The sequence below is a fragment of the Pseudomassariella vexata genome, assembly GCF_002105095.1.
Source record: "Pseudomassariella vexata strain CBS 129021 chromosome Unknown BCR38scaffold_9, whole genome shotgun sequence".
Taxonomy (NCBI): domain Eukaryota; kingdom Fungi; phylum Ascomycota; class Sordariomycetes; order Amphisphaeriales; family Pseudomassariaceae; genus Pseudomassariella; species Pseudomassariella vexata.
In genome coordinates, this window is record NW_024467964.1 from 1,956,831 (window position 1) to 1,978,129 (window position 21,299).

Here is a 21,299-nt window from a genome sequence, read left to right on the forward strand (position 1 = left end):
AACGCAGGTCTCAATATGCGATTAACAACTGGGCTGTCGTACCTAGTCCATGCTCAGCACATCCACCGCGTCTCAAACCTCACCATTCTCAACAATCCATCTCTGAACCAGCCAGAAGCCCCTCAAATACGAAATTGCGAGAGGAAAATCCTCGAACCCAATCGACAGCCCCGCAACCGCCATTTTCCTTCTGATAAACCTACCTCTTCGATCATTCGCGGTACTAGGACATAAGATGAGCATGACCCACAAGAAAATACCCGGGATATACTTCCATGTGGATAAGCTGACTTTCATCATGGTCGAGTACAGATCCTCCAAGATACCTGGACTTAGAAACTGGGAAAATAGGGTAAGGGACATGATGGAACCGCTGTACACTAGGGCCGCGAGCCGGATGGTTTCTTGGATTAGTTCGCTCTTTGGAGTTGAACTTTGTTCACTTGGGAGCCTGGGCATGGCCTTGAGTCGATTGTACAGCCAGTAGGCCGTGGACTTGGTTTTCAACATTGAGTCCCGGTTTGAGCAATCTGACGTGATTGAAGTGGCGAGGAAGCGGACGTCGTCGAGGATCTTAGCCGCAGTGTGGCTTACGTTCAAGCTGTAATGGTTCTCCTCGAAGGTTATGGACGATGGGATCAAAGGGCTGTCGAAACCCTCAGGCCAACACGTGGGGATTGGCATGGTTTGGTCCTTGACTGGGTCTCCGTCTTGCCAGTAGAGGTCTTCTTCGAAGCAGCAGGCTATCTCGTAGTCGGTCCTGCAATTATTAATTAGCAGTGCGAGTGTTAGAGGTTGTTTTGGGGGCCGTACAGAATAATGATACACTCGCCTACCGGGTCACCGAGCCCCCGGATGCCACCGCGAAGCCGTAACATCTCCCTGATGCCCCGCGAGTGAGCGCGCATGGTGTCTCCCACGCCCCAAAACCACTGATCGTCCCGTCAGTCGCATTTCGTTCCAGTCCAGGTGTGTCGATACGTCAAGATCAAGGTTGGACTCACCTCCATTACGACAAGATTGATGACACATTTGATCGCCTCTGGCGCAATCAAGTCAAATCCCTGCTTCGTTGCACCGCTGAGGAACTGGTTGATGAACACCAGAACCTTTGCCTTTTGCGCAAGTGATTCCGGGTTCTTGTCGAGTTCGATGCCTCTATCTAGCGACTGGATCGTCGAAGCCATGAGAATGCCAATGTTGGGCATCAGGGGTGACTGAAGCTGCCAGCTTAGAACCTCTTTTTGGAACACTATGGGCTGGCTTTCTCCGTCTATGGAGACGAGGTTCGGGGCTACAAAGCGGAGGTCTGAGGGTTTTGGTCAGTCAAGGCGTGACGCAACGTCGGATGCATTGCTTTTGCACAGTAACGATACTTACAATAGTGCAAGAGCTCCGTGTTTCGGGGCGTGAGCTGCAACGGAAACCCATTTATCGTGCTGACTTCGGCCAGAATACCTCCCAGGGACTTAATGGTGAATGGATCTCCCCGGCCGTCAAGAATCAGATTGCGTTCTACGGGAGCCAGGCTGTTCATCCACGGCTCATCGTCGCTAAATAGATTGCCTTCTTCGGACTCGGACGATGCTCCATCTTGCAGCAGGCGAACCACCCCTCGGCGTCTAGAGGGTAGCCATTCAACTTTCGGGGAGAATCGTGGCGCCTTCGTGATTAAAGGAGATTCCGGCTGCAGTCGAGACGAAGCTGCATATCCGGGGACTTCCTTCCACGTCCTCAGCTCAAATATCTTCTCTCCAGCGTAGAGTTCGGCCCCCTGAGTTAAAGCACTGCGAATGCACTCCACCGGCGGAAAGCGCTTTGAGCAGTTGATGCAAGGGGCGTCGAGCTTCCTGAAGACGCACTAGAAGAGGGTCAGCTCGACCATCGGACGTGTCAAAGAAAGACGGCGACTTAACCCTCTGCTTGCGTCGTCTGCATTCAGTGCACGATTTCTGTTTCTTCGGCCTAGTCGAGAATCCCTGTGACGCGCTGGCCATCGTTACCACTTGTCATACGTGAAGGTCTTGTTCTTGCGTTTCAACCCAGAAGATGGGAAAATATGCGTCGTCATTCCACAGACGTTGTTTTAGTTTTCAGCCTCCCAGCCACTGGGTTACGGTATCGATTTCTGTCAATCTCATCCAATGCTTTGTCTAGAACGCGCCAAGTACGGCGATGCCGAATGTGGCGTGCATTTACTTCTGCTATGCTCGAGCCAAGACCCAAACTTACTACACCAACATCAACCTTGTCCGCCTGTTTAGGGGAGAGCATTCAGACCGCATGGTGTGTGGTTGTTGACATAACTTTGATCTCTGCGATGCATCGATGCAGAAAATTAAAATGAGACCGTTTATTCTTGGAATAGAACTCACCATCCGTCCTTCTTCGTGTTGTATTGCTCCCTAATTTGAAGTTCACCAAGATTGAAAAACTGAAAGCTGTAAAACACTCGAAAATGACCACAAGTAGTCACTGAGAACACATGACAGCGTTTACAACCGAGACTCTAGTTTTAGCAGCAATCTACTTCACGTCTGACGTAATCACAAGGTATCGTCTTTCCACAGCCTATATCCCTTAGCCGAGTAGTTTCAAAAGATGGAATCAACAGAACAAGTTCTCTCTGACCATTCTGGAGCTATCTGGAGGTGCGGGTTCGAACTTCCTTTTCAAGTCCCCCGCCCAATGTCAAACTCGTCTCTGTCATCTGCCAATTTTTGCCAGTAAGAACAGCACTTGCGTGAGTCTCTCGTTCTCCGTCTAAGCTTAGTCATATGTAGACACACAAGAGGATAGCATGGCACGCAGATACAATAACACAACATTGAAGCGCGTCGGATTCTACCCAACTGTCACGATCCACCATGTCCCCTTGACATGACCAACAAAACCATAATTGTCAGCCCACGATGATTGCAAGGCACGTGGTCAGGAGATATTCTCAACCTAGCTTCAAAGTGAAGGCAGTGCATCCAGCAGGAACAACTGTTTTCATGTTGCTGGGCACCCCGGTTTTCTAGAGTCGCCAGGTGTAGCTTCTGGCACTGTATAGGCATTTCACACATCAATCGAAGCTGAAGAGCCGCCTGCAAACCCAAGCATGCAGTAATCATGCATGGGTTCCTAGTAACTTCCTGCCGAAACGAGAAAGACATGGTAGCCAGGGCTTCACTATTCGTCGGAATCACAACATGGCTTCTCCAGACTGCCGGGAGGCGCATACTACAGGTTGCACTAATTCCGAAATTCTTGTTGAAACAAAGTCTGGCACATGACTCGTCCGAACGCCTAGAAATGGCCATGGGGGTAGAGACCTGTCGCGAAAGCTCGGCACCAACTACCCCAAGACAACCCTGGTCACCCCCAGGTTTTGAAACGCCTATACCCCACACCAAACGACTTGCACAGCTTCCAATACCAGCTTTAGATCATAAGCACTGCCTCAATATCATGTTGAGACATCGCGAAAATCTGCCAGAGTAACAGTACACACCTCAAAGAATAACCACAGCACAGTTATACCGCAGGTTCGCAAACATTGAATGAGTGCCCTGCGAATAGGCTTACACGGTTGAGATGGCACGGTCGATGTCGGCCGCTAACTTTTCGTATGTAAGTAAGTCGTGATGCATCTGTAGCCAAGTCAGTCTCCCTTCCATCATCCAGTCCCGTCTTCCCTGATTTCCTCTTCGGTCTTTCTATCATTTCCTCATTCTGCTGTGGCTGGCCCATTTGTCTTCTTGTCTTTGTCCACTTTCCTCCAACCCTCTCCCGCTTTCACTCAACCGCCACCTCCATTTCAAAACGAAGTTCTTCGTAATTATACTCCTGGCCATCTCGGTCTCTGCCATCGCCATTGAGCCCCATCACCGCAAGGGTAAGTTTGATAGATCGTGGAGAAACTCTGAATAGCGTTGATACCGTCGAGCGATTTCTGACTTGGTTAGAAACAGGCAGAGGCGGCAACAATACCAATAATGCGAACAATAACGACAACCAAGCCGCGGCGACGGCTTATGTAACGAATGCAGCCTGCCTCAACGCGAGACACCAGTATGTTATTTTCAATCACTTTATTCTCATGTCGTATTTTGAAATCCGTCCTCCTCGCCACATATTTCGAGGAATACGAGTCGTTGGGCCTACAAAGTTATTACACCAAAAAGTGCCAGCTTGTGACGAAATATGGTCACAATTACCCTACTATATCGGACAATGGCGGACCATCATGTTGGTTGTTTTTATTCGACGAAGCTGAGGTTGACTCTTGGGTTTGACCAGTAAGAGCAGGTGGTCTGTAGCTAAAAGGACAAAAAGAAAAGGCATTAAAACGACCTACTTCTGTTCTTTGACACCGCCTCGTAATTGACTTGGATTGTAGAATTGGTTGGTTCGGAAAAAGCATTCCTCAGTTCATTCCAATTCCATACCTTCGTTTGTCTAAGCCGACCTTCATCTTGGAAAGATCATTTGCTACCCAATGCCGTCCTCGCCCTAGCAAGAAACAGTCGCTGCTTCCCACCCATCATATCCGGCACCGTCGTCATTTCCGGATGCAATATATGTCCCTCATCCTGCAACTTCGCCCCAGCAAACAAATCTAGAACCTCTTGCTTCGTAAATCCATGCCGCGTCATAGTATGCACAGCCGGGAGATCCCCACCCGATACCTCAAACTTGACAAAATCAATCACGAGCAGCGTCCCGCCAGGTCGCAGGCACCCGGCCAGCTTGTGTACCATTTCCTGGGGCGGGACGTGGTGAAGTGCCATTGATATGACCACTAGGTCGAAATCCTGGAGATCGGGGTCCTTGAGCGCTTCGGAGTCCTCGAGTAGGTTTCCTTGGACGGCGTACCAGGTTTGTGGAGAGAAGCCTTGAGATTGGCCGGTGGCGTTGTACTGCGAGACCATGCCGCTGGAGATGTCGATGCCTCGGAATACGGAGAAGGAGGAAATCAAAGCCTGGGGGGGCGGTTAGTGAGTGTTGTAAGGGGAAGAGGAATCAAAAAGGAAAAAAGAAGAAGAAAAGGCAGCGTTCTCTCACCTTGGAGGCGGCACCATCACCGCAGGCGTAATCCAGCATTTTCAAACCCTGTTCAGGGCAGTTTGGGTCTTTGAAGACGCCGATCCATTCCTTATTTTCACGAATAAAGTCAATGATGTGGTTGACGAGGTCCCGGATCCAGGGAGTCTCAAATATCAATGACTCCGCGGCTTTGCTGGGAAAGATTAGTTACAAGACAGCCAAATGTAAGCCCAAGTGTACTGTAGAGATACCTACTCAAAGAACTCGCGGTTGTACTGCGTCAACTTTTCTGTATCCATCTTTTGGGATTTGCGGAGCGACTGTGGTATACAATGTTATGAGGTTTATGGATATGTCGCTTTGTCTGTTGGCCGAATTGGCTCCAATGTGATGCGGCCACGACTTGTTTATAGATGTTCTCGGACACATTTGCCTTCTACAAGCCTACAGCGGAGACTTTCTTAGACTGAATCCCTTACCGCATCGTTGGACTTTGAACTACAATGGTTTCGTTGACAAAAAGGAACCGGGAAGTCTCCGAAGCTATATTGTTCGCTCTTGGCGTTGCACTAATCGCATGCGGCCAGCTCTCCGTACGCCTTGAACGTACAACCTTTTTATGCACTTGAATCACGACTCCAACCACCCCTGTATGCTTAATTTCCACATAAACAAACTTGAAACTATCCATATCAGACGGTCAACTCGCCTGGCACCTCCTCCCCTATTCTTAAACTTATATTTCCGTTTATGCCAAACATCAAAAACTTATGAAATTCTCCGAGCGCAAGGCGGATTTGAGAATCTCCCCGGAAGATTAGTAGCTCGAAGCTGCCTTGGCCCGCAGCTTCGCGCCATACAGCCACACAATCAACGGAGCTGGCAACCCAATGAGCAACCCAGCGAAGGCCAAGGTACTGCTACCCCACCCATACCCCAGAGCATTATACATAGCCGGTACGAATAAAGGAAACAAGAAAGCGGTCAAACTCTTCATGAACTGCACCGCCGCTATGGCACTACTCGTATGATCCGGGTACGCGTCAATAACGTAGGCTTGCATGGGCATGCTTGTAATCTGGCCACCGAACATAGTGATGAAAATGCCGATATCTACCGCAATCCAATGGACACGGTACTCAGCCGTCCATGCGTAGATGAATAGGCCGAGTGGGCCGAGCAAAGCACCAGGGAAGATCAGGGGGATGCGGAACTCAGGAGTGTGTTCGCCCTTGGCGTGGGCCTTGAGACGGCGGAAGAGAACGTCCATGAGCGGACCTCCGAGTTGGGAACCGGCTATTTCGCCGAGAGCACAGGCGATGTAATGCAGGCCGCTGATTTCGACGGACTGGTGGTAGTGCTGCGTCCAGAGGTCGGCGAAGCTTGACAAGATGATATACTGAAGTGGAATTAGTAGAAATTCCCATAAGAAACGGGCTAAGACTTGATAGGTTCAATTTGCGTCCCAATGGCGTAAACTCCCCAACGTGAATTGAGGAAACCCTATCCCCGAGCCTACCGAGAGAAAGAGAAAGATAAATGGTTCAGGAGAGCTGTTACCAGAATTCCGTAGTTAAAGGCAGATATGACAGACGAAACCTGGATGATAGGGTGAAAGGCCAGAAGGCGAAGAGGCCGAGTCAGAGCACGTTGGATGACCTGAGCGAGAGACTTATTACCGTCGAATCGCTCATGTATCGTGTAGTACTGCTGGTTCCCAGTCTCACGCCGGAGCTTTTCGGCTCGACGCTGGAGGATAGTTGGAGCATGCGTCTCACAAAACGTGGTAAAGGAGACCAATATCATGACGGCTTGGAAGATGGAAGTCGACCAAAACAACCAGCGCCACGTGGTACGACCCGCCATGAAACCTCCAATTATGGGCCCTATATCATATGTCAGCTATTTGGTATATTGTGCGTGCAAGTATAATTTTGACTTGCCGACAGCAGCACCAAGCAATGGAATAAGCAAGTATGTCCCGAGCGAGCGGCCACGTTGCTCCGGCCGCCAGACGTCTCCTAGTACACCACCGGCGAGCGCGTAAATTGAGCTTGCACCGAACCCAGCCAGAAATCGAGTAGCGATAAGTAGCTCCTTAGTAGTCGCAAACCCGCATGCGATATTCCAGACAAGAAACCAGACATTGGAAACATGCAGCACCGTTTTCCTGCCGTAGATTTCCGACAGAGGCCCCATCACCAATGGGCCAAACGCGGTAGCGAGAAGATAGATGGACAAGGCCATGACCGACTCGGCCGAGTTCATGTGCAGCTCTGTGGCGATCAGCGACAATGCTGGCGCCATGATGGTGGACACCATGATGCGGTTGAAGCCGGTCGCCGAGAGCACGTCGGTCATGGCCCACTTGCGGCTGGTGGGCCAGTTCTTAGGGTTGGCAGCGTCAAAGGGTTCTTCGAATGCAACGAGGAAGGGGTCGAGATCGCTATCTTTTGCGGCTGGGGCGGGGTGCATGGGAGCCATTTCAATGTCCGGGGCAGCTGTAATAGCTGCAACCGGAACTACTTCATCGGGTGCGACCTGGTTGTGATGGACTGAAGCCATTTTGATTGCGAGCTTCTACCCGAAAGGTGAAAGCTTGCGAAGTTGATTGGCACCGGGTCAACGATCATGGACAGGACAGCGGGCACGATGCAACTTATAGGAAAAAGAAGCGAAGCCGGAGCTGACGGGGAGGATGTCGCACAATCTTATCAGATCATCAGATAAGATGATTTGGCCCGACTAATCCTTGTTCACCGCCGAAGGTTGTCATCATCTCTAACTCTTTTCTGCAGGTCGATTTGGGAAGCCTCTCGGTTATGAATGCATTTGGTTTAGGTCTGCTTTGCTACCTACAACCCCTGACTGATAAATGAGATATGCACCAGGCACCAATCTCCATGACATCACAAACTCATCGAAGCGAATTTATAGACCCACGGGGCAATCTCTTAATGCGTGCTGCGTGATGTTCAGACCTTGTCAGTGGTTCGTGCTTAGCCACACCACTTGGTTCCAGTCCACCTCAAACCTAGATTTGTGACTGCATCTCGCCAGTACGCTACATATGTACTGCTCCAGCAGCACACATAGGCGAGATCTGCTGCGGGGATCATTTTATTTTATATACTGCCGAAAGACGCGGTCTCCAACGGTGATAAGATAACTGCGTGACCACTTTGTCAGAGAACAGAATGCCATAGGCACCAGTGGGATACCGGTGGGGCTCTGGTGTAGGGATGTGCGAGTCATAACACGATATGGAAGTCTTGGTTTGCGGAACAATCGGAGAAACTAGTGCTCCGCGGCTCCGACGTTGGGTTCTAGCTATCTATGTAAGGGGCGGAGGCCCGGGAAGAAGATAGAGGGAGAGTAGAGATCAATGCATCATCGTGGGCACCCCTACCTGAGACCGCCAGTGACCACCCGGTGCTACGTAGGAGGGACGCCCGTTACTCCCCATCACTCTGTACTATTGCCTTCGGCCTAGCCGTACCCTGACACACTTGCAGAGTGGTCATTAGCATGAACCAACTTCAAATTTGTAACCAGAAATGGAAAAGGAAGCGATTAAGTCAAGGTCGCCACGATCTCACAGCTAAAGTTGAAGATCTTTGAGAGACACCTGCCACGGCTCCCATCTTGGACTGTGATAAAGTAAATACTTGCATAATCAACAGATCTCGTACCAGGGAGAACCACCGACACTCGTGAGAACGGCGAGTACGCAATCCTGTGGCACAGCACATTTTGGAGAATTCGAGGGGTCGATCATTAGCTTGTAGTGCTTTTGGAGAAGGTTTTGATAAGACCGAGGAGCTAGAAACAAGAAAACAGGAAAATAAACGCAACAAGGCGCTGTCATAGCCAAGTCCAAGAAGAACAGGGTCACTCAGTCGTAGATGTCATAGGACTTAATCTGGGTGTCGTATTTGGAGCTCACAGGTTCCTTGGACTAACAGAAAATCCGATGAAACGGCAGCTCTTACGATAAGAGCTGCCCATCAAGGCAAAAGATCACGCGACACCATGAAGCCAATGTATATTGACCCCTATACCCAAACGTTCAAATAGGACCAGGGAATCCATCGGCAAGTCCGGATTGCACTCAAGTTGAGTCAGTCTAAGGCTTCCAGGCGTTCAACATGTGTCACGGGTATTCAAGTACAGAATGAAGGACGAGCGTGCTAGAGAAGGTCGGTTGCTGAGCACCAGGTAGGCACCGGCTGTGTCATGTAGGGGTCTCAATTACAACAAGTTAATCGCTGCCCCCCCTCAACAGAGGGGGCCAACATTACCTATTTATGCATTGCTTGTTGGCCCTGGCCTATGCCAGGACCCGCAATCCACCAGAACCCTATGACTAAGTAAGGCCTATAAGCCACTGTGGCTTATTTGCACCTGGCAACATGACATGAGGTCATCCAGAAGAGCATTCGATCAGAAACAGAGCTCAAGTAAAACATATCCCGCCTTCCATGTTGGGGAGGCTATGACGGAAGGGGATGGCCCAATGAACGCGCTTTAGTCTTTTGAATGCGTATGACTTGGCAACTCTAATACTAGAGACAAATTTTTCTTGGCTCATTCTGGTAGCATGGGACGAGTGTCAGAAGCAGATCTCCCTGTGGTGGAGCTATTACCCGCCTCGATTCATTCATTGCCTGGGGTGAAATAGACTTTGCGAACCGGCTATCGGATGACTCAGTCTGTGCGAATACCAAATTGATTTGCCTTAGTTCTGTTCGAGAGTGACGGATACTCAATGCAATAGGTCGCGCCAAGAGTATAGCCATAGTCTTGGCTTCCGCTTTTGAGCTTGTCAGTCAGGGATCTGCGTACGAGTATACCCGTACGGACAGCCTTAGCAGATCGATATACGAATAAAAATAGACAAATAGTATATAAGAAAGCCTTGAATTACTCTCAGCAGCCTGAAATTATTCTTCATCATACTCATCAACCCAACAGCATCAGTCAAATCATCCAACCCAGCCTCAACTTCTTCGCATCTTTCCCAAAAACACTTTCAACAATCAACACCAATAACCTTCAAAATGCGGTACGCCATCACCCTCGCTTTCCTGGTCGCCATGGTCCCCAACGCCCTCGTTATGGCCGTCGATGGCAACGACATTCCCGCAGCCTGCACAACCACCTGCTAGCAGCTCGTCGACCTGACTAATACCTGCGACGTCCCCGACAAGCGCCGCAGTCTTCTCCTCTCCCGCCACGTTACCAAAAAGATTGCTAGAGATGCTGATGATGCTGCTGAGGACGCCACGGAAAAGGACTGCATCTGCAACAACACGACCTTTGACGTGCTTACTGTTGCCGGAGAGTGCCAGACTTGCCTCACGACGAATGGGAGCACTGATGATGGTAAATTTTCCTGGTGGCAAGACAAAGGAGTATGATGACTAACTTCGATGTAGATGTCCAGGAGATCCAGACCCTGTGCGCTGCCACTACGACAACCCCTACCACTGGCACGGCTAAGCGGGTTGCTCGCCGTGTCTTGTGATTTGAACGAGAATCAACTCTTATACGACTGAAGCGTGTGCTACCATTGTATCCCTTTCTTGTTTGTTTGACAGGAGGTACAAATCACGAATCTAGCAGAGTGTACGAATTATCGCCATTAGGATTGTTAGCTTCGACGGGATCGATGGCTCGATTTGCATAGTTCTTATATCTGCTATCTCTGAGAAATTTACAGTCTTTTGTCACGCAAACAAGGAAACCAGCTTGAAACAGCTCTGTTCCCCTCGATACTTCCGAGAGGTTTCCCCACATTACGTGTAATTATATTTGCGCTTTACATTTGCAACTATGAGATTAAGACTTGGATCAACCCAACCAGTATCCACCAGGTGAGTTCTGGGGTACTGACTAGCTGTGTAGCGCACTAGCGTGTGAACCTCCCCACCAGGGATGTACTGGGGTTGGCTGGGTTGATCCGAGATTTGTGTGAGATACAATTTGAAAATACAGCTGAATACCGGCTCCCTCTAGTTCTTGACGACTCCAAGAGTCATTCCGTGAGACGGTAAGTGATTCCTAGAGCCCTCACGTCCTGCAACCTCTAGCACACAATACTTTCCACTGGGAGTCAAACCTCCGAGCAATGTCTTCAGCGCTATGAGTATCGCCTGTCGTTCGCAACTTCTGTTCGAGGAATGCATAGGCATACTCATCCCCATCTATCCATCAGTTAAGTGCATCCATGCCTGTGCCTTTCTCACAAAGGGGCCGACCCTCCCGTCTGATGCCAAGTTCTCGCTTGCGGAAACCCTGGTAATGGTATTTTGCATAGAACTCTTTTCGAACTGTTTCGGAGCGTTTGATCCGGAAATGACGAGAACATCGTTAATGTTAAAGGTAGTCGCTAGCATGTCGTGTACGAGGGACAGCGTCCGAGAGAGTCCAGTCATGATTTTGAAATAGGCGTTGACGACAGTGGGTGAATGTTGAAGTACTTCCATCAAGGGAAGCTGTCGCAATCTAGCGAAGGTTGATCGAAGAGGGCGGTGTCCAATTGCTGCCAGCGCGCAGATACGTTGACTATAGCCAGATCGACGGCATCCCGGACAAGTGAAACGATAGCATGGGATCATTTTATCTCAGGAGGGCGTTCAACTGACCGAGGCAATGGTTAACCAAATAGAATCCCTGTAGAATCCCCCAGAGGCAAATAAGATCCAGGCGAGGCGCATGCGACGGGTCCAATCCATGCATACGGTACTTCTAGCATCCCAATGCCCCTGATGGAAGATACACCATCAGAATTCGTCTTCCATATCTTGGCATCGAAATCTCCAGAAAAATGATTCCGAATTATCAACAAGCTCTGCTCTACGACCCCAGAGCCATCGGCTGCTACCAGGTAGGTTAGTATCTGCATAGAGGCTCGACCAAGTCGAGACTGGGTGAGGCAGTCCATAGCATTGGTCTGCAGGTTGGGTTCATCCGGATCTGCCGAGGTAGTCTGCTTCGAAGTCTTCACTGATACCCGACAAATATACTTTCTAATTCAGCTTGATTTGACAGGCTGTACCTAAATAGAAGAGTCGACCATGTTGCTGCCTTGCTGGCGTATAATTTGTTCGACCAGGCTGGTGCTCAGGTTCTTCCTTAACCCCCACTGATGGGTACAGTACTTGTACATCTTCATAGTATACCCCTTATTAGGATGTTCATTGGCAAGAAAACGTCCATACTGGAGTCTCTTACGTTGTGGGAAACTGGTGTTCCGTCTTCATAACTTTCTGGACCTCCTTCAGCTTCTGGTTCTCTTCAGGAAGAATCGGTGATCAACTGCCGGTGGGCCTCTCATTCTCCCACCGTGGGTGGATTTCGGCTGACGATCGAGAAATCCATCATCCAAGGAGCTCATTATGAGTCTTCTAAGATATGCATACATGCGCCGTGTCCGCATGTACTCATGTGTGCTAGTTCAAAGGCCACCAGAGCCGTTTCCTCTGCCCGGTGGTAACCAAGTTCTCAGGAAGGTCAAATTCATCATTTCCTACGATAGTCATTGCTTGCGAGGGGGGTAATATATGAGATGGATTGACTCGATGGGAAGGCGGCGTTATATCAAAGAAGTGCAACATAGGACAGTTTTGGATAGGGACACAGAAAATGATTGACTATGTCGCGTGGCGGGATATTTTGTGCGTAAATCAATAGGAAAGAAGACACCTAAATATTACTACTCTTTCTTCGAACATTTGACCAAAGATCATAGTCAACGGATAAATGGCCTTTGTAGTGTGCATCATAAGCCTGCATTCTGGCAGTCTACTCACTCCAAGCCTTTTTTCAATGAGAGATCGATGTGGCACAACGTATGGCTAATGTGAAGCTTGAGTATGCAGGTTTAAAGGCTAAGAGTGATAAGATCGAGGTCTCTTACTAATGTTTCTCTCCAGCGTATCAAACACCAGCATATATTGGTTTATATGTTTTCACCGGAGACACCGTTGGCCAGTGATTATAAAGCGGTAAAAAAAATGTGCTGCGATAGTCCATGCTGCATAGAGTTTTACAACGTATAAATCAAACGCGTCCATATCGTAAGCACGGTAGGTAGGTTGGTACGTGGTACAGCAACTGCAATGTGCGAGACAGTGACGTGTGCCTAACATCCAGCGACGCAAGGGATCACAGGATCAAGGCTCGGAAGGTGCAGTAAGCTGTATTAGGAGACGGGAACACCGAGAAGAATAAACCGGCCTTCCTGGTGATTCTTGGAGACTATCGATCCCATGCATGGGACTATATCAAGCAAACAGGATGGTGGTCATAGCCGTGAGCGGATCTCACTTCTATGGACTATAAAGGTAGTTCTGGAAAATCCCCAATCAGCGTCGAACATCGTCTTAAAAAAATAAGCTTACTGTCTCTTATGTCCATCACACACTCAATTAGACACCAGCCACAATGCGCTTCGTCCTATTATGCGTCGTGGTGACTGCCCCGGCTGCTATCTCTGCACTTGTATGTCCATACGGCTCCCACAGTGATAGAATCAACCTAACTTTGGGCAAGAGTTGCAGCCGATATGCAAAAGTCGCTGCCGACTGCCCTGTTCTCGCTGCAAGGAATGACATCGTAAGTGAGTCCTTTGACCCAGGCCAGTTGAGCCATACTCCATGCACTAGCTGACAGACGTAGAAATTGTTGTGTATGCAAAGCGATGCCGACACTGCTGGGAAAGATGCCGTATGTGAGGGAATCAATTACTTGCATGATGTCGAGGATGAGAACCGTATGCCTCCGGGTCCCAATGTTTGTGGTCGCGTCAGTTGCTCCTACAACACAGGCATCTTTGTCTGCAATGACAATCCAACCACCTTCACAACCTCTTGGACGACTGTGTCGGATTTTGCTGGACAAATTGCACAAACCTGTTATACGGAGAAGGAGGACTCGATGGGATCATATCCCGTGGTCAAAGGTAATCAATTCCGAGTGATCGAAATAGCGCTCAATGATTGATCAAGGGTGAACAGGTCAAGCTTTCCACAAAACCGATGGGTGGAATGTCATTGTGAAGGCATCTGATTGCTGAAGTTTAGGAGAGATTACACGGGTTCGATTGTGGTATGTTGTAATCATGTAGAGCAGCAGTTGTTTTCCTAAGCACGAAGCTCCTTTGGACTGTGGTTGATGTTGAAGTGAAGTATATTAATGATATATCATTCCTACTATGAAAGTAGACTGGGCTCGCCGAGGATAACGTCACCATCTCTTTGTGTGCAGAAATTGCCTCACCATAATAGAGTTGTCGTATAAATGTAGAATTGGAATGTTAAAAAATAGGACCAGGGTCTAGGAACACAGTGAAACGTATCAACCTGATGCTGTGATGTTAAACACGATCGAACGTGCATGGACTTTTCCAGGTACCACGCAAGGAATCGACTACACAATTATGCGGAATCCAACACTGAATTTTTGAACCAAGGCTACAGGACAACAATTTGAATGACGTAGAAATGATTTTCATGCTTCTTTCCAAGTAAAAAGGACTTCCATTTCCACCCCTCTTTCCCATAACTCCTTTCGTTTCATCGTCGAACAGGCTGTGGTGGGACTGATTTAAGTGGATACAAGAAGAGCCTACATTTATCTTTATATCTAAGTTACCTTATGGATATCTGATGATATACGCTGGCTGTAATTTCCAATTGCGTCACTCTGTGATACGTAAACTGCAAGCTAAAGTTACTGACCACTCACACAAACAACTCCATGGATCAATGTTGACAGACATAGGGGCATATGCATTAGAACACCTAGGCCCTCTCATGGCGACTGTGTTAACGCCTGGCACTCGATCAAGGCCTCGAGGTTAAGCAGTAAAGATAGTAAGACTTTCAAGTGATACTAAAATGTAAGTTTTTCAATCAGAAGAATAGAGTTTTTATTGTAATGAGTATCTTGCTACTGCTGTATTGCTGGCGTGGAGGATAATAATTTGACCTTGCGGAGATATCTGGTTTGCTCATAAGTTGGTGCGCAGGAATTTGTATCGACGTAATGGTCGGGTCGAAGGGAAACACGAAGCCTAGCAAACAACATCTGATTGCGTTAAGGGTTTGCTCCCTCCGATATGAATGTTGCGCGGCTAATCTGTGCTTTGTGGTAGAGAGAGTTTCAGAAATTACGAAAGCAATATCCCTATCGCCTTTTGAGTATGATCGTTCTCCAACTCCTTTACAGCATCGTGGATGAAGTAGAAGGCGGACCGCACTACCGCATTTTCAAACTTGACTTGAGACTCGCTCAGGTGGATGCGCATTGAATCCTTAAGTACCATCAAGCCTGGCAACCAGACGTTGGCAGGGATTGGAGACGCCATTGTCACAGAACAATCCAATTTCCTACTGGCGAAGTAGACGACGAGTTAGGACCTATCTTGTTTTTATAATATTACTACTGTCATGGGACAATAGTCGCTAATCGGAAGATGAGGGTCATCTTGCATATCGGACATAGATTGTGCCAGACGGAGCTTAGACTGCTGGTTGCTGTGTGCCTGACATCATGTTATCCCTTCAATTGGTGACAAGAGAAACCGGCGCCTGGTCACTTGTCAGATACGCCGACCTACAACTAGACCTGACCCAGTCACTGGGTAACCAATTAGATCGAACGTACTTGAGGTCGAATGGGTGTGGTTGGCTGCGTGACCCCTGGCTATATCATGCAGGTGCTTTGATCCCAGGACATCGCACACTCCGGGCTCTATTAGCCAGCGACCTCTTCGCCTCTATTCCCAGGACAAAGCGGGGTTTTATGCAGCCAAAGGGAGTCCTGGCCACACAGGGTGTAATATCCCCGACTTCAAGGAACGGTGTCGACACTTTTCCCTCGCCACCTGTCTCCTTCCAAAGCCTTTCCTACATACCGAAGCTAAAGAGGGTACCTTGATCTCCAACAGAGGAGACATGTCAAGCTTTATGAATTGGGTACTGTCCTGATCCCTCGCAAACATCAGATGCATGTATAGTTAAGACATCTTGATCTAGGCTGTTTTATCTCAGCCCTGCGTCGAATAACAGTTCTCAATCCTGAAATGGCACCTGAATCTGGGATTCCTGCCGTACCGTTCTTCGTGACTCCCAACTCCTCTCACATGGTGACAACAGCCCCATAGTTCATCCACGGCAGACAAACCCGCAAGCTATTCCTACGTCTGCTGCGCCTTCGCGAACGGCATTTTTGGATTGACTGAGTGACGATAGTCTTGACCTACATGCGGACTGCATACCTGCAAGTCCCTTTGTACTATCAGGTTAAATACTTGGCAGAACAGAACTGCGTTAGTGTAACTCATCAGCAAAGCCAACCTAATAGATGACACACTCGCAAGCCGATAAATGGTCTAGCCAATATCATGCTCAAAAATACTCAGATAGGAACCGGAGGAGTGATACATACGTGAAGCCGAAGCTACATTCCAGACTTTGGATTCTTACATCGCCGAAGTCCAGCGTAGTCTTTTAACAGACTATCGAGCAAAGATAATAGATATATAGTTCACCTAAACGACTCGCTGTTACCTATCGCTCAGTTCTACCGGATAGTACATCGAAACTAGGATTTCCGTAATGGAAAAAGCAGATGCCTAGAAATGCTTGGACCCCTGGGTATGGACCTCAGTCAGCATAATGCTGCGGGATTCACGCAAAGACGCGTTGAAAGACTCGTCCAGACTATTAAACACTCGAAGGGGAATCCTAAGTTTAATAAGTCGAAAATATAATTGTGAGCGTTCAGCAAATAAATGTATCCATTTTCTAACGATAAATAGCCGCGCCTTTACGACATATATCGACCAGAGGCGGCATAAAGGGGGAGGTGGTCAGAGTTTCACGAGATTCCCGTGCTGAAGCTTGGCGTCAAATATTTAATTAACAGATCTATATATGAGTGCGTAAACTTGGTTAATAGCATATAACGCACTTGTGTTTCCCTCTCTGTTGAAAGTCTACAATGTTATGACGCTGGACAAGAGTAACTCCCCAGTCGTGGTGTAAACGTGTCCGGAATTGTGGCTGTATAATACCTGCGAAGTCCTCCCATCCTTTCCAGATATATTGCGGTTGATCGTGTGCTAGTATCAGGCTGTCGTCGCGATGACAACAGAGACAAAATAAGACTAAGAGATCTATCTATCATTTGCAGGTAGAAAACATCGGCGGAAAATTCGCCAATCGCAACATCTCCTACGAAAGATTGAAAAAGCATCATCAATTGCATGTTCTACTACCGCAAGGATTTGATTCGAGATCACCCTCTCGAGCTAGTACGAACACGTTATCTGCTTGAGAAGTGCAAGGCGCCATCGTGCGATTCATGATAGGCTGCTGGTTTATAAGATTAATGGTATGTACGAGATGCTTTTATGAAACTCAGATTAGATCAGTATCAAATTTTTCTGTAAATAGGCCGGTCGTGAACCAACATCTCTGTCATGTCAAATATGATGAGTTGCAAACCTAACCCAGCCTTTTCATCGCAAGCTATTTTTACTTTAGCACACAGCGTATTATCATTACAATTCACCTAGGGCTTTAGCGAGAAAACTCAATGTCTACCGCCAGAATATCGTCGTGAAACCCAATCCTGCTTTGGTGTTGACCACGTGAACGCTCCTTGCCTCCCCCCCCGTTCTCTTCGCGAGTCCATACCCGCTTATTGGGCACCACCTGGTCAAGTGGACGTCGTACTGGTTTGATGATGGACCGCTCAAAGTCGATTATCATGACCCTACGGGTCTGAGCATCGCGTAGCACGTTCGCCCTTCGCACGTCTCCATGAACCACTCCCGCCTGATGTATCGCACCGAGACAGCGCTTCACCTCCTCTGCAGTAACGAACGAGTCAATCGTCCCCCCCCCACGAGAGGAACATCATATACTTGATGTAAACCCGATGAGCATAATAATATATCTTGTCCATCTCCCTCAGATCTACCGTACCCAAGAAGACAGGGACGTTTACCCCTTGTTCTTGATCGAGCAGCTGGTAGACCCTCTCTTCGTGCTGAAAGTCGGGAATGAACGCAGTTACCGTGGCCTTTCTCACGAAGGTGTAGCCGTATGCGAGGAGGGTGACCTGGAACAATACGCCTCGCGAGCCCTCGAGATAAAGTTGAATGACGCCATCATCCAGGGACTTCTTGAGCTGCTCGTACAAAAGTCGAAGAAACTCTTTATGGTTGATTGGGTGGCGAAGGCCTTGCGGTACCCCTTGCCGGTGAAGCGTAATATTGGGACAATCCTTGTCAAGCCGACCATTTCGGACGAGCCCGAGGAGGCATTTCTGGGTGTAATATTGCCGACCTTGTTCGCCCCCTCCTCGTGGTCGTTGGGCCAGGATCCACTCACTGCGCCGAACACCTGGGGCGTGGCCACACGAGCGTGGTTCGGATGGGCTGGGACTATCAGGCATCCGGAGCGGCGACTCCTCATCGGAGGATTCATCATTCGAGCTATTCCGCTTAGACTGATTACCGGGATGAACATCTTCGACACTCTTGCGGCGAGCCTTCTTCGGGAGAAGGACTGGCGATCTACTCACGCTTAAATGGATGGTGGGTGCGTATGAAGAATGTGTTGGCGGTATGCGCTCATTCGGCGGGATAGATCGCAACGTAGTCTCAAAGTCCTGGACCCATCGTATTAAGCCTAATATCGCACGCCGACGGCCCTCCTGTAGACGGGCTTGCAACGCCTTGCCTGGCGGGCCGATGGCCATCAGGCTAAAAGCGAGGTACTGACAAACAGCTGTGTAGAAGCGACCGTCAGTTAGACGGGCTGCAAATTCGGGGCCGGGCTCGGCCGGATGCGATCGACGGGCTGGGACTTCGGGGACGGGCTCGGCCAGATGATAGAAGAGCGTTTCCGGGGTATCCCAATCCATCTTGAGGAAAACAATGGCTTCGCCGGTTGTCAATACGCCGTACTCGAGTCCGCCTTTGATCATGTAGTCATAAGTTTGACTTAGGGCGGCAGCAGCTAATCTTTCCGCATGATATTGAAATCGGGCTTCCGGATCGGCGGCAGTAGGGATTGTTTTTCGGTTAACAACATCCTTAAATATGTTCATGGGATGAAGGCCAGCCCGAAGGTGGGGAGCGATGAGTTTGTGCGGAGCCTTGTATTCGGTCACATACAACATAGTACGTTTTGACGACGGTCCATCGTCAGCGCGGTATACGCATATCTGATCGGGACGGATTTGGCCCGAGGAACGGCCTTGGTCTGGCGTCGATGGGGCTTGTCGCTGTATACCCTCTTTGTCGATGTCATTAATTGTGTTAAGGCGGTTCTTAAAGATGATACCGTCGCCGACTTGGAACTCGCGCCTAACCTTGTCTACGCCTCGAAGTTGATCGAATATTTCCCGCACTGGATCCTCAACGCTATTGTGTAGGAAACTCAAGACTCTTCTCATTTGATATCAACCGCTTGGAGATTCTTTGGCCTAGGCCGTCCAAAAGGCTTTGGGACTCAAAGAGCCGGTCGGCAGTGGGAAAGGGGTGGCATAGAGTTTACCGAGGATGATTTGGTATTGCTCTAGAAAGTCGGTCCACGGTCTTAGATGTGTTGGGCACAGTTTGTTTCGTGGGTGTGTGGTAGAACCCGTTGATGTCAATTTCTTATCTGTCTCGACGGTCAAGTGAATAAAGACTAGGTCATGAGTTGCTGCAATGTACTCATCCAGTGTTGTTCGTCGAGTCTGCTCTTCTGCCTTCTCGCTGCTCCCGTGATGCACGTTGCTCAGCTTCCTCTAGCTGCTGTCGCAGTTGGGCAACAAGTTCCTCCGCCATAACAGCTTTGCACAAGGTTGTCAAGGTTGACGAGCGCCAACCAGCCTTATCGACAGACGCGCCATGTTAAATATGATGCGACTTCTGGACCCGTGTACGCTGGGCTTTCTTCGGATACGTCATAAAACAACAAAGATACTGTTTCCACACCAACAAAGACACAAAGATTGTGCTTTGATGTCGCCCTCCATGGCCTTCTGTTTTCCTGAGCAGACAGAGGTAGAGAGATAAAGATCAAGAACAGTAAAGCAAAAGAAGGCAAATTTGGAGAGGGACGGACTTCAGTGACCTTTGTTATACCTGGTCACCGAGGTGGCTAGCCTTGAGGACTGTTTGGACTTGCAAAGTCGCCACGACCTATGGATTGTGACTGGAGGAATCTGGATGTATCTGATTCTAGTGCAGCACACCAAAATATCGCACAAGGCAACTATTTCAGTCACGAATTGATCATCTCCATGTTTTTTCCAGGCATGATACTTTTCGATTTGCAATATGACGTGAGCGCGGATGATCAGCTATCTAGAAGAACCCCTCCATAATAACATGTGGCGTTCAACTTCATTCATGTTCATTGTTTGTTTGTCTGATTCTTGAACCGCTTACAGTCTTAGCTAAATAACACTCTCTGTCACCAGATTCCCGGTATTTCATTGTTGTTGTACCAACGTGTTGCCTGTTACCAGACAATACGACGCACAGCTTCTACCGAGCAGCCCTCCGCACAAATTCTCGAGGTCTATAATCGCGTGACCACAGCCACTTACATTACGTCTTAGGAGGACATCGTCATTTGTTTGACTCTGTGGACGCACGTGTACGTTTACCTGTCCATGTCCATCACTCCGATCACTTCGCCATTGGCACAGTGCAATAGTCTTGCCTTCCTTCGCCGAACAGTCCGCGATCAGCGTGTGCCCAGAACACTGGCTTGGGAGGTACATGCAATGGTGGTCGAATATTTGTGAAGTTTCAAAAGCATGTCATTCTATCTAATGCTATCGAGCACGAAGGTTGGACTTAGTCCCAAAGGGCTAAGTCATGTGGTAACCTTGGTGGTCTTGGCAAAGCCCACAAAGGTTGCCTAACAGTTGTCGTGGGGAGCTCTGGTCCTACAAACGGCTGTGACTATTTCTCTTGAGATTCCTCATCTTAATAAACACGCTGAGCCTGTTTTCTGCCCACAAGTCTCGACTCCCTGGCTCGTGGGAACTTGTTTTTCGGCCCTGACCCCTCCGCCATCTTCTTAAGCAGTTCCCGTGCCACACCCTACTTATTACTTATTTCGGACTCGCTTAAGCTCACTAACATAAGTTGGTGCTGGACACCGAATTAGCCAATCTCTCGACTAACTGATCTCCAAACTACCATATCTTTACTAACCCGAAGTATTTTTTCGATCGCGATGGTTTTAAAG

General features: G+C 48.7%; 6 protein-coding genes across 6 annotated transcripts; 2 read left to right on the forward strand and 4 right to left on the reverse strand.

The window, feature by feature from the left end:
• Positions 1-72: 72 nt before the first annotated feature.
• Positions 73-1,537, reverse strand: BCR38DRAFT_346452 (uncharacterized protein; the record flags this gene model as incomplete). The annotated part of the gene is made up of 4 exons (XM_040856256.1): positions 73-760; positions 814-932; positions 1,017-1,309; positions 1,381-1,537. 4 exons carry the CDS (start codon positions 1,535-1,537, stop codon positions 73-75), a joined length of 1,257 nt encoding a protein of 418 aa, XP_040714435.1.
• A 2,712-nt stretch (positions 1,538-4,249) lies between these two features.
• On the reverse strand, positions 4,250-5,396 carry BCR38DRAFT_395668 (S-adenosyl-L-methionine-dependent methyltransferase). The gene is made up of 3 exons (XM_040857637.1): positions 5,287-5,396; positions 5,050-5,224; positions 4,250-4,967 (listed from the first exon to the last, which is right to left on the reverse strand). The coding sequence occupies exons 1-3, from the start codon at positions 5,328-5,330 to the stop codon at positions 4,470-4,472; spliced, it is 717 nt and encodes a 238-aa protein (XP_040714436.1). The 5' UTR covers positions 5,331-5,396; the 3' UTR covers positions 4,250-4,469.
• Positions 5,397-5,509: 113 nt separating this feature from the next.
• BCR38DRAFT_439199 (putative efflux pump antibiotic resistance protein) lies at positions 5,510-7,676 on the reverse strand. The gene is made up of 3 exons (XM_040860618.1): positions 6,975-7,676; positions 6,592-6,917; positions 5,510-6,430 (listed from the first exon to the last, which is right to left on the reverse strand). Exons 1-3 carry the CDS (start codon positions 7,594-7,596, stop codon positions 5,849-5,851), a joined length of 1,530 nt encoding a protein of 509 aa, XP_040714437.1. The 5' UTR covers positions 7,597-7,676; the 3' UTR covers positions 5,510-5,848.
• Positions 7,677-10,091: 2,415 nt separating this feature from the next.
• On the forward strand, positions 10,092-10,558 carry BCR38DRAFT_486868 (uncharacterized protein; the record flags this gene model as incomplete). Its single annotated transcript, XM_040864082.1, has 3 exons — positions 10,092-10,145; positions 10,200-10,416; positions 10,470-10,558. 3 exons carry the CDS (start codon positions 10,092-10,094, stop codon positions 10,556-10,558), a joined length of 360 nt encoding a protein of 119 aa, XP_040714438.1.
• A 2,921-nt stretch (positions 10,559-13,479) lies between these two features.
• BCR38DRAFT_411001 (uncharacterized protein) lies at positions 13,480-14,037 on the forward strand (the record flags this gene model as incomplete). The annotated part of the gene is made up of 2 exons (XM_040858531.1): positions 13,480-13,650; positions 13,714-14,037. The coding sequence occupies 2 exons, from the start codon at positions 13,480-13,482 to the stop codon at positions 14,035-14,037; spliced, it is 495 nt and encodes a 164-aa protein (XP_040714439.1).
• A 3,584-nt stretch (positions 14,038-17,621) lies between these two features.
• BCR38DRAFT_459064 (uncharacterized protein) lies at positions 17,622-19,947 on the reverse strand (the record flags this gene model as incomplete). The annotated part of the gene is made up of 4 exons (XM_040862239.1): positions 17,622-17,903; positions 17,980-19,496; positions 19,563-19,842; positions 19,924-19,947. 4 exons carry the CDS (start codon positions 19,945-19,947, stop codon positions 17,622-17,624), a joined length of 2,103 nt encoding a protein of 700 aa, XP_040714440.1.
• Positions 19,948-21,299: the final 1,352 nt, after the last annotated feature.